The 15,974-nt window shown below is 38.8% G+C and overlaps 1 protein-coding gene across 10 annotated transcripts in view; it reads right to left on the reverse strand.

The window, feature by feature from the left end:
* MYO5A (myosin VA) overlaps positions 1 to 15,974 on the reverse strand; it is a 101,336-nt gene that overhangs the window by 17,506 nt on the left and 67,856 nt on the right. For 4 of the 10 annotated variants that reach the window (XM_074836909.1, XM_074836907.1, XM_074836916.1 and 1 more), the window contains 12 exons: positions 15,453 to 15,664; positions 14,371 to 14,527; positions 11,684 to 11,923; positions 10,910 to 11,158; positions 9,702 to 9,795; positions 8,840 to 8,988; positions 7,991 to 8,104; positions 6,346 to 6,492; positions 5,568 to 5,621; positions 4,629 to 4,856; positions 1,742 to 1,842; positions 1,115 to 1,195 (listed from right to left, as the gene is read on the reverse strand). In XM_074836909.1, the coding sequence (XP_074693010.1) occupies positions 1,115 to 1,195; positions 1,742 to 1,842; positions 4,629 to 4,856; positions 5,568 to 5,621; positions 6,346 to 6,492; positions 7,991 to 8,104; positions 8,840 to 8,988; positions 9,702 to 9,795; positions 10,910 to 11,158; positions 11,684 to 11,923; positions 14,371 to 14,527; positions 15,453 to 15,664 (1,826 nt within the window). The remainder of the gene's footprint in view (positions 1 to 1,114; positions 1,196 to 1,741; positions 1,843 to 4,628; positions 4,857 to 5,567; positions 5,622 to 6,345; positions 6,493 to 7,990; positions 8,105 to 8,839; positions 8,989 to 9,701; positions 9,796 to 10,909; positions 11,159 to 11,683; positions 11,924 to 14,370; positions 14,528 to 15,452; positions 15,665 to 15,974) is intronic. The other 6 variants (XM_074836910.1, XM_074836908.1, XM_074836915.1 and 3 more) reach the window with 3 other exon arrangements.

A 15,974-nucleotide genomic window follows, 5' to 3' on the forward strand; every position in this document is an offset into this window, starting at 1 on the left:
TCAGGGTTTAAATATGCATAAGGCAGGCACATTCATTAGTAACCAGACTGATCAAGCACGCAAGGGCAAATAGTCATTTACCTGCCTTGCTCTGCCATTTAATATACAGCTTCTTGTCTCTAGAGTGCTAGGACAAGAAACAAGAGGCACAGAGCAAACACTCTCACATCCTGCTCTGCAGAACACTTGCTCTTAAGTTAGCTCTTTGCAGGCTTACAAAACAATGTTAGGTGTAGAATTTGTTAGCACAAGAAAAGGGAAGACTTTAGTTAGTAGCATTCATTGCAAAATACCTCCTCCTGTAGTTACTGCTACCGAATGTGTATACTGAAGATGATCAGCAGTGCTGACCTATGGAATTAGTTGCCAGTGCAGGACTAGGAACCATTTTGGAAGTCTGGGACACATCTATGGATACAGGGCCCAGACGTGCACACAGAGCCAGTACTGCATTTCCTAACAAGGCAAATCTCATGACCAGCATGCAGTCTTTGCAGAGATTGCAGGGATTGCACTGAGGCTTGAACAGCACCACGATGAACTAAAGATTACTTCTGTTTGTTGGTTATTTTGTGTCTTACATTTTGAATCTGGCACAGAGAGACGTGGGAGAAGAATGTTCAATTTACTGAACTTCAGTCACAATAAGGAGAGTAAGACCCGTAACTATTTGAAAGTTAAGAGTATGCTGAAGCTACTCAAACACTAGTTTTATAATTACTAAAATTATTGTACTTCTTTAGGCTGAAAAACTGTAAGAGACAATAATTTTGATACCTGATGTAAAGGCAGACAAGTAATACACAGCTACAAATCTTTTCCAGTTGTGGAGCTTCTGCTATTTTACAGTCTATTTTTGTACAAGTATTCTTATGAATTACATATTAATTGTTGGTGCCATCTTAACTTTTTAAATGATAAAATTTGACAAGTAGAAAGGTTTGAGGACTAAGTTTGAGGAAACTCTTTAATTTGTATAATTTGTGATGAATTTTTTTCTAGCTGTTAAAAGCAATAGAAATACTGTAGCTAAAGCAAACCCATAGCGAGGGGCACAGTTAGCTAGAAAAGAAGATGCAAATGAAGAAAAAACCATTCTGAGAAGTCTGGTAACCTGTTGGCTTGTTTTAACCCTTCATAAACCAGCCAAAGTTCTCCGTCCTCATTCAGCATATGATAGTCCTGGGGAGATTGCCTTTCAAGGAAAGTGTTTAAAAAAAATACAAGAGAAATATGTGATGGTGATGAGATGACATGTTAAGGACATTACACACTAAATTACAGTTACTATAAAAGAGAAACAAAAAATGCTGTAAAACAACAAATTACTTCTCTTGTTTATACACATTTCTTCTTAATGATGAAATTCAGTTATCGGTGTTAGCCCAAGTGGTTACAGCACTTCATGCTGTTACAGTAAGTGTATTACAGCAGACGACTGTGACGACTGCTGTACAAAAGACAACAAACCAGCATGGGGAATGGCACCCAGTTTGAGCAATGTAGCAATTAAAGGCTAAGAAGATGTAAATCCAGGAAGCTTGAGTTTGCATTTTCCCTTTGTTTCCTTATCCTTTCAAATACTGCATACAGCAATTTGACTAATCAAATCAAATGATAACCCCAACTGTAAGTGTTCTCTAAGTACCTAGACTTGATGTACATAGATGGAACTTACTGAATAAGATATACACAGTGTGTCACAGCAGATGGTCATAGATTAAATAAAGAGAACCTGTACCTGTTTGTTTCCTTCAGTCCAATATATGCCTGTGCTATTTCTCCTTTGTCTTTCATCTTTTGTACATCCTCCAAGAGGATTGTAGAATCTGTCATGGTATTCTGGAAAAAGAACGATGATTTCCAGGGTAAATTTAACAATGTAATTGTTCTTTGAATCCATGTTTTTGTCACTTTACTAATCCTTGAGTAGCCACATTAAAATTCGCACGGGAACCTGAGCAGAAGGTTGGTCCATAATTTCTATGTCCATTTGGTGTATCTTTTAAAATGAATGCATGCAACATAGTCAAAGATCAGCCTGTCTATCAAGTGAGTACATTTGTTAACCTCTTTTTATTTGTTCATCATGTAAAAGGACAAAATAAATTTAATGAAATTATGAATTTACATTTTATTTCAAATTACCAGGAACAGCTGCGAAAACTGAAACTGAAGAAGCATATTTTTGCAAGCTTAATTCTATTAATATTTCTTAAACACAGCATTGCATGTAGTCTTTCAAGTCTCACAGATAAGGTCTATTCCTCACTTCATGTATTTTAAGCACTCTGGCAAAGCAGGAAATAATTTACAAGGCACTGAGATGTTTAAAGTTAGATATCACCATAATACCATTTTGTCTCCCTTTTGAACGTTTATTATGGCACTTTTGCTTTTTCTTCAGTAAAACTTGAAATACGTAACAGATGTTTACAGTCACCTCGGCCAGTCTGATCTGAGTCACTGCTGTGGAATAATTACAGTGGAACCACAGGACTTAATGAACGTAAGAGATGGAATTCTGACTTTTTTGACTTTCAAAACAATCAAACACTATTTTCCTGAGTGAAATTTTGCAAAGTATTTACAATAACAACTTTCTGGACATAAACTTTGGCGCTTAGGTTTCTATGCTAGTATGATTCATGTTACCTAATATGAAAACCAATAAAATGTAAAAGCTCCTTAAAGAATTATTCCCAACATCCTTACGAGATCTTTGTGATTTTTCTACTATTATTTTATTACACAGTAAAACTGCTGTACCTCACCTGACAATCTATCAGGCTTTAGCAGTCAGGACATATTTATTATTTTTGTGCTGATGGAAAGAAATGCTATAATCACTCTTATATTTTCAAGAATACCCTACCTGCTGTAGTTGTAATATTTGAATTAACAGCCTTCATTTAGAGTCAGTTCAGTTTCTCATACTCCTAAATACTACGTGTTCAGCTACATTTTCTAATCAAACATTCAGCAATTCCTGTCTAATATCTACAGATCACAATGTGAGTCCTCAATGTTTGCTGCATGCTGAGGACAGCAAACACCATAAAGTAAGGTAGTTCTTCATACCATAGACCTTTTTTTTGGTGAAATTTATGGATTTTGCAAGTTAAAAGAGATCTGATTCCTGAATCACAGTGCTGCTCTTACTCTCCAAACACACTTGGCAAGATACATTGATTGAGCTGACTAGACCAATTCCTTAACCCTTCCTTTCATGTTCAGGTTACCATAAACCAACAGTTCAGAATTGTTAAATCCGCTTGTTTTGAAGTAACTTGTTCCCTTGCACAGAGCAGGAAGACGAGGACAGAGGAGGCACAGGATAATAAGAACGGATTTTCAATAACAGCAAAGGAAAGTGCAATAACAACTTCAAATACATGTAGGTTACTTATGAGAGGCAGGGAAATGGCAGCTGAAGTATTGTTGAGGGGGTTTTTAGCATTTAAGAGTTCTGGTTTATAACTGTAGAAGAAAACATGTACCTTATCCTCCTGGCAATCAGATTGGTAGGCAAGAAAGAAGAAAAACAAATCATTAAAAAAATCTGTCTGTGCTGCAGCTGTCCAACCTAACAAGCAGAAGCTATCTGCAAACTGGCTGTTAGCCACCCCACAGGTCACCTTCATACTTCCCTCATACTCATAACTGCTGTAAAAACAACACTTGTATCCCACCATTGCTAGAGACAAGTTATTAAAGGATTTACTATGCAAGTATTTCTTTACAATGTTCTAAATATTACAGAAAAATGAGGTTTGTTTTCTTTAGAATTAATCATTTAAAACAAGATATGTACACCTTCATGCATCACAGACTTTCAATTTATTTAGGACAAATATAAACATAACCTTGCAGCAGCAAAGGAAAGATGATGTATCTGTTCATTCCCTGCTGTGGTTATGAAACACTGGATATGGAAATGACTAATTCAGTGGAAATGACTAGTTCCTGGATTTACATGATACCTTTTCAGGTTGAATGACTTATTTTCAAAGCTATTACTGCCCTAAGTATCTCATCAGAATTAGAGATTTTTAGAAGAGATGCATTTCAGTGGTTGTAATCTGCTCTTCTCAACAAAACCCCATAGCACCTATCAAGCAATAATATGGAATTTATATATCTTCATAGGTCACCTTTATGAAATGTTATTGATTTGCAATCATAGATTTAGTAGAAATTGTTCCTTGTACTTCCTAATGAACTCTTTAATTAAAAAGAATTCCTGAGAACTACTGTAAATTTTCCAGTCAAACTACATACTCACTAGAGAAATGACACTGCTCCAAATGAGAATTATTTCTACATTGTTAAAGGGGGTCTGGGGAGATCCTGGCCATACCACTGGTATCTGCCAGCCTGGTGTGATCAGTACAATATCTCCACATGATTGCTGGTAGACAAACCCAAAATTGGTTTATTAGTAGAATCTCCCAATTCGGACTGCTGCAATTTGTGCACTTGCAATGCATCAGTGGATTATGCTTACAAAGGCTTTCAAACCTAGACCATTTTTTTCTGCCTTTTCAAGCACGCTGTGAAATTAAATAAAGCATGTCAGTGATTCAGTGTAACTTTACTACACAGTGCATGTGCTGACTACTATTTACCTTGGGTTGAATAGCCTCTTTCTGGCTAACAAGCTGAGACCTCAAGATGAGGACTTCTTCCTTGCGTACTTCAAGCTCTTCACTTACTGAAGTCAGCTGGTCCAGGAGGACTCTATATGCAGGGGCACCAGGAGCAGTTACCTCTGGAGATCGCGTTTCTGTGAGGGCCTTCTGCAGCTCATTCAACTCATTCTTCAGTTTTTTATTTTCAGATTCAAGTTCTTGACGCTGCAAGAAATAGGGATAATTCTGTCACCCAGCAGCATTCCAACATGCCTATAAACCACATGTACAAAACTAGGGATAGAAACGGCAAAAACGATGAGGAACTGCAGCAAATCAATCAATCCCTCCTGTATCCCTGGCCTCTTGACTACAGCGCATAGTGCCTGGGAGGATTTCACTTAACAAGGCTAACCTTTTGTCTGAAGTGCAAAATCAGAACACATATACATGAATCATACAGATTTGATGGGAAAAAAATTACCAATCTTTTTTTCCTCTTAATCTCCCCTTAAGACAAGAATAAAGTTCATAACAAATAGTGGTCAGCAAGCTAAGAAGATTCTGCATCATTCAGTGATATTCAGAAATATTTTTAGTTTTAGTGGTCTAAGGTATGCATTAATTTAAATAATGTGTTTGGAAAAGAGGGCTACATTTATCACTGTATTTTTGCTCAAATTAACTTGCAAGCTGTACTAAGTGTTTCAAAAGAGATTTCTCCCTGTTTTAGGGGATCTTCTTGTTCTGCAGCCCCAGCCACACATTCTACACCTCAAAAAAGGCAATTCTACAATAAAATGATTGCTGGGGAACTTTTATTCTGGTTTCTCCAGCTAATATTCTGAAGCAGGGGGCTAATTTTCTATGCCAGCACATACAATTGGTGGCAATATTCTCACTAGAAAACAACAGAAACCACCTTTTTAGAATTACCTTGAGCGACTCATACTCCAATTCTGCACCTCTTATTGGAGGCCTTTCCTCCTCCTATGGAAGAATACAGACAAGTGTGAAAAACAAAAATCCAGTCCTTTCTATTCTTTAATTTAGTTGAGACAGCAAAAGGAAAAGGAGCTCGAATTATTGTCCTGTGAAACTGGAAAACATTCATTCTGTTACCACTGGGTGCTTTAGTTAGAATATTGGCATCGTCTCCTTTCATTTACTTATGAATTTATGGCACATAATTGTTTTATATAAATAAATTCATGTACAAATCACACTGCTGTCACTGGTAACAACAGAGCAGGATGAATCCCAGGATGCTCAAGAAATTGCCAAAACTGGTTTCATTTAAAGAGACCAAATCAGAGGAGAATTTTAAATAAAATCTGCTAAACATGTCTAATCCCAGCACTTTGGCTCTGCATCCTCATTGAAACACTTCTTATTCTGCCTAAAATGAACAACTACTCATTCTCATCATTTAAGTAGATTTCTATATTGCTATTCCTTAATAAAAACAGACTTTTTTTTTTTAAGCAAGTCCCAAGCACTTTTTGTTCCTGTTTTCTTCTATCAGAGGATCTCAAGGATCTTGGAAAACTAAATAACCAGTCCCTAGTACTAAGCACCAGGCATAAAACTTGTCATTAAATAAAGCAAGTACTAGAGGAAGATTTAGTAAAAGCCAGTCAGCATTCACACAGCTACTATTTCACAAGAAGGGATAACTCTGGTGTCAGCATTTGATCAGCTACAAGGAGTCCACCTTAGCTTTAGCACGGAGAGCCTGTTCTTCCTTTCTGTCCAGTTCATCCTGCAGGGATTGCTTTTCTTGCTCCAGCTCTGTAACCCGTTTCTGCAGCTTGAGGAACAGAGACATATCCAATGGTGCCTTTTTCTCACTTGGTTCCTGCTTTAGAAAGAACAGAAGGAAGTCAAGAAGTATTCCCCTTCCACATCACAAGGAAGCACTACAGTGAGTAAAGATGGGAAACAGACTGGGGAAAGAGAGGAACACAGAAATGTTACTTGATTTTGAGAGTTGACTACTAGCATCTAAAATATTTCATCAGCTATCAAACGCTCTTTTAAAAAAGGATCTACTAGTATAAAATGTATCTAAGCCTAAAGCCTAGCAACAGAAAGCACTAGAGACTCCCTAGCAGACAGGAGGTCTATAATTAAGCATACCTTTTATTCTTATTTGTTTGTAGGGGGAAAGGAGAAAAAAAAGTCTGTGGTTAGACTCACCTGGAAACAACTGTAAATAGAGGCTTTTTTTGTTTTGCTTTGTTTTAGATTATATCTACAGTAAGTTCTTCAGCTACAGAGAAAGCTCTCTGGTGATTGTAGATTTACAGGTTAATTTAGTGAGATGCAACATAAATAGGTACCAGAAGATATATTTTATGCTTTTTCTCTTTTAATATTCTAATTATACAGCTTGTTCTGGGCCTAATGCACTAGTTTTCTCTCTGTTTTCTGGGCAAGGACAGCATTTGTAATCTGAAGGTGCATCAGAAATTGTCCATCAGCCATTTTGTACTTTATGTATCAAGAAGATCAAAGCACTTACTATGAAGTGCACCACGAAATTCTGAAGCCTAGAAAGTGAATTAGAAAATTAATATTAATGACTGTAGCAGACAAGCAAGCACAGCCATTTCCACTTCATCTCCTACTGTTGAGGTGAAGAGTCGTAAACCACACTAACAGCTCAGGAAAAAGAAAACAGACTGAGTTTTCTGGTTTTACTGGTTTGTATTGAGATGGACCCTATTTTTTAATGTGGTTTTGTATCAATCTACATTGTTAGAGTCAAACTGGAGTTTGAAATCTTAAGGGGTTAAACACAGATTTAATCTTCTCAGTGCTGCATTTATTCACACTCTTGTGTGACTTTATTTTTTTCATTTATATCCTAAAGACCAAACCTGGCTCTAGAACAGCAATTCAATATGTCTATTAGCCAAAGATGACATTTGGCTCCTTTGTGAAATCCAATCACATGTAGTTGCATTGTCCTTTTCCTGATTATTCATGAAGGTAGGGACATCTTTCTGAAACAATTATGCAACGTAAAAAATACAAGTGGGAAGGCAAATTATGAAAGAGTCCGCATAGAATATGTGTCAGCATCAATGTGTCAGGGTATCTGCATCCATAGTAGAAAATAATTTTCTGCGGAGGCTTTCAAAACCAGTAATGACAGCCTGTAAAAAGCAACTGCAGAGATAACTAACCTAGACAGCAGGCAAATGGAGTGAGCTGTGCAATGGCTCACAGTAAAGATCTCTAGAATGCACAGAAAAAGCTTTGCATCTGCAAACTGCAAAGGACAGTCACCAACCTGACAGCTCAACCAGTCAACCACTGATCAATGAAAAGCTGTGGACTTTTTTTAACATTACCTCCATCCTCACTGGTAAGTCTTCTGCTTCTGTGATCTCAGAGCTAAAAGTATATTCAGATTCATTGCTACTGTGAGTTGAATCCGTTCTTTTGTGTCCAGGCTTGGGGACGTTCTACAGTGGAAATGAAACAAATCAATACCACTACATGGCTTTGCCTGTGACTGTCTCTTCACAACCCATAATTTAGCTTGTAATACTTGGTCTTATTTCACAGCTATCAACATTTATAAGAAAAGATTTTTGATTCTGGTCTCTCATGCCACCTAAAGCATATGAGATGTAGTTCACAATCAAATCTATGGAGACAAGTCAGATCCTACACCCTCAAGTATTGCTGCAGAAAGCAGAATCAAGCAACAACACAGCATTTTGTGGGAAAGAAAAGCTGAGTTTAGAGGAAGCACAGGCAGCAATTCTCTAACTTCCTAGACATTGTATTGAGGAGTATTTTTTCTTCCTGCCACAGAAAATATTCCTAGAACTACTTAAAATTTAACACTGGATGAATGTGGTACAAACAACCCCAGCACATGTGAATAACTTCAGGGCAAAATAAGGGCAGATGGCCCATACAATACCACTACCAAAGACACAGCAGAAATTCATCCTTCTTCACAAACATGAAAATAAGAATTTTTTTTTTAAAACATCAACCACAAATTTTAAATGTATTTGTTTTGGCTGAGCTAATCTAATTAATCAATATTTGAAAGGACAAATTCTCTTTTCAGGTACAGGTCACCACCACACAGCTGACAGCAGAATCTGTTACTAAATTATATCACTAGATTCTGCCTAAACACATTTGTGAACAGCTTTTGATTTCTCAGATGTTTGGCCACTTACCACCATTAAGTTCATTTCGTCCTTGAGATCATCATACCGCTCCTCTAAACGGCTGAACTCATTCAGCAGGTTCTGGTAGCGCAACCGTTCATCATTCAGATCTAGCTCCAGCTGTTTTGTTTCCTCCACTAGCTTCTTCTCCATCGTCTCTGCCATGGAGAAGAGGAATCCAAAGTGAGAACTCCAGTTCCACCTACCATGCAGTGCATCCATCCTGGAGGTACAGGCATGTGTCTGCACCAGGAACACAGCTGGTGAAGTCTGCTCTTTGAAGCTGGTGTGTGGTATTTGTGCTTCCGCAGGCAAACATTAAGGCAAATATATGAAGGACCAAAGCATTATTGTGGTAACCACAGAAGGGTTCACTCAGTCAAGTTAACTATTCCGCTAATACCTTGCATTAGTAATTCCAGGAGGGAGAAGGAAGGGGCACTAGCCCAGTGCTGCATTATGTAAAAAGCAAAACGTGAGATGTTTTACACCTCAAGCACACTGACCCTCCTCATTGCAGCTGCCTCCATCACAGCCTTCGCACCTAGAGATACGCTCTTCTGGCTGCTGTCTACATAGTTACAGCAGCTGGAAGAGCTGCAGGAGATTAATTGTATTAAATATCAGAGCCTTCTTTTTAAAAGTAAAATGCTTTGCAACAGTCACCCTCACCAGAGAGACCCCAAACCCTTAGGACTTCATGGAAACTCAAATAGTAAATAATTCTGATGCATGTGAGTTCTTAAAACAACAAAATGAAACCATTAAACTAGAAAGGAATGCAAACTAAGGCAAATTAGCCCAACCTATGCACTAGAGTGTTGCTTTACAAGGTAACATGAAGTAGAAAACCTAAGTGAACAGAGCCAACCTGTTATTTCCCTCGCCTGGTCATGGATGCGGCGGTTCAGCTCATCCTTTTCTGTTTTCAGTAGTGTGTTCTGTTCTTTCAGTTCCGATACCAGCTACAGAGATAATAAAATATTTGACTCAGAATGCAGTTCATCTTTCATCAGTAGCTCTAACAGCAACTACATCCTTGTTGTAAGAGTTCAAATACTTAAACTTCCTCTGAGAATGAAATCAGTGAACTAAGTTATGACATCATCATTTCCCAAATTACATGTGTTAAATGTCCCACTGCATTCCCCTGTATGTTCTGCACTCTGTTTCCGATCAGATGCCAAAACTGCCTTGAACCACTCCACTGTGCCATAATATTTTTCAGTGAAGTCCCAAAGATGTAATTTATTTCTTAAAATAGAAATATTCCTAAAATAGGAACAAATTTGGTAGTTCTGCTGTATATTCCATTGCATTGGGTAAGACCATAATCCAACATCCTGCCTCTGGCCAAAAGCTGTGCTACTTTAACCATGCTCAGGTTTACCAGTTTCTCATTTGACTCTGATTACGGTTACTACGCATTCCCTTTGCTTAATCAATGAATATTTTTCCTTATGTTTATCTGATCTTGAAATGCATCACTGCAGCATCACATAATGACAGAGTGTATCTTCCAATATTCAAAACTTGCACCGTTATCAGCAAGTAACCTTGAGAGGAAACAACCTGTTTGATATGTTCATGATTAAGGCAAAGATAAGGGGCTAGTCAAAACCTGTTGAACTAGACTGTGCACACATACATGTGTTTAGTAGGCTACTTGTTTAAATTAGGTAGGATATAAGCAGGTACCTTTGAATACTGCGTATGGGACACATCTCTGGTATCTAAGTGATTACACTCTCTAGGCAAGTAAAATGATTCCTTTTTATGAATGCGTTACCTCTGACTAATTGAGGAAGCTTAAATATTTGGATTTGCAAATACTTTCAATATCAAAATCTGAATATATTGAATACATGTATTTACATGCAATATATAGATTTAGTATATTCTTCTACCACAGGTGTACTTGTTTAGGTATCAAGCCTATTTAGGACTGTACAGGTTAACATTGCTTCAAAATACTGTAAAAATATCAGCCATGCAACTGAAGCAGTTAAGCCTGGGCAAAACCTGAGTGGACACCAGGCCCCCACAAATCTTCTCATGCATCTGAGACTGCACACTTGCCTGCTCGGTTTCATGTTTGTATTTGTCTGCCCATTCCTCAATGGTCTTCTTCTCAGACTGAGTTTGGTGCAGCTCCTTCCGGAGCTTGGCAATCTCCTCCTGAAGGCTGAGGACACGGTTGGTTGCATTCTTAGCCTCCTCCTCACTCATCCGAAGCCTTTCCACATCACTCCGCAGCTTCTCTGTCTCCGTACTGTACGTGATCTCCAGGTTGGTCAGCTTCTCCAGCAGAGATTTGTACTCTTTGTTCTTTGGAAAACACAACACAGACATAGCAGCTGTTGGAGAAGTTCTGGTTTAAGGGAGACTTCTAGTTCCCTACAGAATATACCCAGACACAAGAACAAAAGAGCAGCTTCCCCATTCCCAACAAGTTTCAGTCTGGTTTTGCAGAATTCCTTAACAAGGTGACAGAAGAGTCCAGTCTCTAAGCCTGCACATAACATCCTGAACTAAAATCAGACAGGAAGCCCACACACATCAAACATGATCACCTCACATTCCCCTTAAAGCAGCTGACATACTTCAAATGAAATACTGACACTGAGGGAGCAGATGTCTTCTCTCAGTGCTGCTGAGAGACACAAATGGATGCTTTACTGTTCCAGTTCTACTGTGGCCTCCCTTTCTCTTCTATCAACATTCTTTAGCAGAAAAGAGAACTGATACCTTACGATGAAAACTCAGTGCATTTTTCTGTGAATGCCCCCAGTGCTACTGAGAAAGGTAATACAAGATTTCTAAATCTTTTCCCCAAGGCCAGGAAGCTTTTACCTGCTCATCAATTTTTCGCTGCAGCTGCATGATCTTGTTCTCCAAGCCAATGTGAAGCTTCTTGTAGCGTTCTACAGACCGGGCCTCTATCTTCAGTTTCTTCAGCTCCCTCTTGGCCATCATGCGCCGGTAACAGCATTGCAAGTAAACAATTGCCTTCAAGGTCCTATGGTAGTGCACTCGAGCCAGCCAGCCTCTTACATGTTTCTGAATAATAATAGATTTGTGCTCCCGAAGCATCTACAGTTAAGAAAAAACACCACAAGGGGTATTAGAGTTGCAAACTACACCTGGTCAGTTAAGACTCCATAATGAGAAGAGCAAAGATGATGTACACAAAGAATAACCTTATCTTGAAAAGAGAAACTTCTGGTAAAGAGGAACAAGAAATGAATATGGAATCAATTTAAACAAAAAAGAAGAGAAAAAGAAGACAGGAATAAGGAAGATGACAGGGAATAAAATGAAAAGGAAGCAGAAGGAAAAACATGGAAAGAAAGAACTGGCGGCACACTGAAGAACCAAGCATTCCTTTGTGTTGATGTCAGATCCAACCTAATTACAAAAATACATGGTACCTGTTGGCAAGATTGCAAATACAATCCTTTTTGGTTTTACTGCATCTTTTATCTTGAAACATCTTAGAATCATTGACATATGCTGCATAGGATTCATCAATACAAAGTTTAAAATTACCACACTTGATATGCAATGCAGCTAGGACACACTAGGACCCAGAATAAATTGCAGCAGCTGTTAAAAACAGCAGCCATAGTCTAGCTGATAAAACGACAAGTTCCAGTCTTTTTTCTTTTTTTTTTTTTTCCTTTTTTGATATATCTTAGACTTGCCATGATGGAAAAATCTCCATTTAGTCTAATCAGAAATTTTATATTGTAATAATTCCAACTTATTGCATGGCAGAAATTTCAAACCATAGCTTTGAAATGTTAAAAAAAAATTATAATAATTTTAAAAAAAATAATTTTCAACAAAGAAGTCAAGAATGCCAGCAACCTTCATCAGTGTGTTAGCCAGAGACTTCCACTAGGAAGAGTCTACTACTTGTTTTTGGATCCTTCACCCACTGATTCAATCAGAGATGCCCCAGGTCTGGAGCACCTGAATTCCGGCAGACCACAGCTATGCTTGGAGAGCCTGCCCAAGCCAACAAGGCTTGCAGGACTCTAGGAACTTCAGAGTTCACTTAATAAAGCTTCTGCAAATTAAAGAGTTTATTCTGAAGAACAAACTATTTAAGATTGTTACTTCTTGGATTTGATAGCTTGAAGATCATATGCAGTTGACATTCTTATACTGATTTACCACAAAGGTAAGACAAACTAGCAGGGTAACAACAATTTTGTTTTCTTTTATACTTCTTAGCAAATGAATGAAGATGTGTTAAAGTGTTACATTTCCAAATCAATGAATTTAAAAGGTTCACTGTCAAAGTGGCAAGATTATAAGATACACAGACTCTCTCCCTTAGCACTTATTTCTGAAGAAAACACATGACTTGAAATACCAGCACTTGGCTCAATAGCACACTGAGGTAAGGAAATAGCTCTCTCAAAAGTACAGCAAAGTCAAAAGCCAAAGTCCTTCTGACTACATGCCATGCAGTCAGCATTCCTGCTTCCTGCCTCCTTATTACACATTTCGTGGGATAGTCCTTCAGGTTACCCACAGATGCCTGAACAGCTTGAATACAACTAGCTTTCAACAATGTTTCCATCTCAAGTTTGAAAGCAATGAGTCCCATAAAATACCTCCATAGTGCAGGGATGGTCCTCATCTGCCAGTGAATTCTCACACCCATGCAATCCAGTGAGGAAACACGCCACTCCAATGTAAGGTGAGAGTATCAGAAAACTTACTTAATTCACCAGGTATTTCCCAGGAAAGCTTATGTAAAAGCTGTGGAGGAACTAAACTCCTTGTTCAGCTGAGAAGCACATCACAATGTCTCAGGCAGAAGCTTTCCCCAGGATGTGTGAAATAGATGATTCAACCATTTCAAATTCCTTGTATTAGTCATGTGACTGCAACACATGCCCTCTCTTCTAACAACAACAACAACAGGTACCTTTCACAATCCTAACGAACAACATGTGTACCATATATTACTTACAGAGTCACAGCTCAGCCCAAGAGTGCTGTCACAGGGCAACCTTTCGGTTTCACTCACTTGCAATCATCGTAAACTTCAGAACAACCTTGTTTACCTTCCCATGGCATGCAGAGCCTGTGCCTCTCTCTCTGGACATCTCTGTATCTCAGCTTTAATAAAACTCCACCTTAGGAGGACAAAGTATACACAGCACACCGCAGGTGCACTTGTCAGAACTTCCACGTTTCACTGCGGTGAACAATTCACTGCTCAAGGGGGATACTCCCTGACAGGCAAGTCTGACCACCCTTTATGGGCACCCCTCCAGAAATCTGCCATCTCTATTAAGAGGGAATATGACAGGTTTATAAAACTCATTGATTGCCGTATCAGATCTTTCTAATTTCCAGGTGCTGCCCTTCAACCAATGGTGTGATATTTTGTTTGTGCATTATGCATAACAGCACGCACACAAACATTTCAGATCCCCAAGGGGACACCACAGAGCAACTTCGTCCTGAAGGTATGTGGAAATAAAGCTAGAGTGAAGAAGTAAAACATCATGATTTCTTACCATTTGGTACTTGTTCCTCGCCATGTAACCTCTTAAGAGAGCCTGAAGAGCAATAGTAGCAGCTCGCATGCATTGGTATCTTTTGCGGATGACATACATGCGCTGGAACTTCTGAATAGTGATGGCAGCCCGTGTTCTCCGCAGGAACTTGGCATAACTAAGCAAGAAAGAGATTACAAATAATACCTCTAATTATTTTGCAGTGCTTGGAAACTATTTTTTTACATCCTATAACTTTACCCTCTTTCTCAAGAGCTACATTTTCTACTTCAGTTTCTTCCTAATGTTGTCAGTGATATAGCACGTTTACTTGCTATTCTGCTGTGTGACAGTACAACAGAATGACAAATTAACAGAAACCTTGCAAGGTTTAATGGGGAAATGTTTAAACTTCCTCTGAGAACTGTGCTATAGAACTGACAAGATAATCTCAGTTTAATTTCTCACCACTTTCTCCAGCTTCAAAACTATTTCCACCATGTCACCTTCCACCTGTAGAAAATGTTTGCTCATTCTTGGCCCTCTCAGCAAAAAAATTACAAAGCATCTTGACATAAGCCTCCTTCCAAAGGTTCATTCCTAAAGTCTTCATAGCCACCTTGTCTTTGAACGATACCACCGGTACTGCTACCCTTTTCTCTGGCCCATCCATGGCCATCCCTCAGAAGTCAATCCAAGCAAATGACTCCGATGTATCTCCCTTCACAGCTGCACCCTGGATGAGGAACAGCTTCTCCAGCAGGATGGACAAACCCAGCTGGGAGGGCACATGGAAACTGAGCAATAAAGACTCAGTCAAGAGTCCTGCTTTACCTCACCTGCAACATATCTCCTAGTACTACCTGCACCCTGCTCTCACTAATGACACACTGTTCTAAGCATCATACAGCCAGGGTGCTACTGTCCTCTCAGGAAGGTCAAAAACAGGCAGGACAGACACACTCATTATATTCAATTTCCTTCATTTCCCTGGAAAATCATTTCCTCTCAGCCAGTACAGGAAGGAAAGAACATATTTAAATGTCCTACTTAAAGGGATGTGAATTGAGGCTAGTGTGGGTTTTCCCACGAGCATTGCTTACCATCGTGCTTGGTACCCTCTGACATATCTCTGGATGGTGATGGCAGCCTTCCTCATACGCACGTACTTCTTTCGCATCAGCCAGCCTCGGATCGTCTTTTGGATGCGGATACAGGCAGCTCTCAACTTATCTGCCCTTATTTTTTCCAGATAGGCTACTTGACCAGCCCGGAAAAATATTTTTGTCTTACCAAACTGGTACTTATCCTTGTCCTATTTTCAGAGGTAAAAAGAGGATCAGTTACAGCATTAAATGTTAGTGGATTAAAAAAAGGCATGAAGGGCTAAATGAAAGTACAGTTAGTAAAGAGGCAAAATTATCTGTGTGATATTTCAGGTAAACCTAGACTGAAATTAAGTAGTGGAGAGAGTATTTTCTCTGTACGATTCTGTTAACAAATTAATACATTAAGGCCACAAGCATGGCCTAAAGGACGCGCATGAGATTTTTGCTTAGACAAGAATGCCACAAAGACTATGAGAGATGTGTAAGGCTACAGGAGGTGACAAAGGGGCCCAGAGG

Source organism: Strix aluco, chromosome 12 (genome assembly GCF_031877795.1).
Source record: "Strix aluco isolate bStrAlu1 chromosome 12, bStrAlu1.hap1, whole genome shotgun sequence".
NCBI lineage: Eukaryota > Metazoa > Chordata > Aves > Strigiformes > Strigidae > Strix > Strix aluco.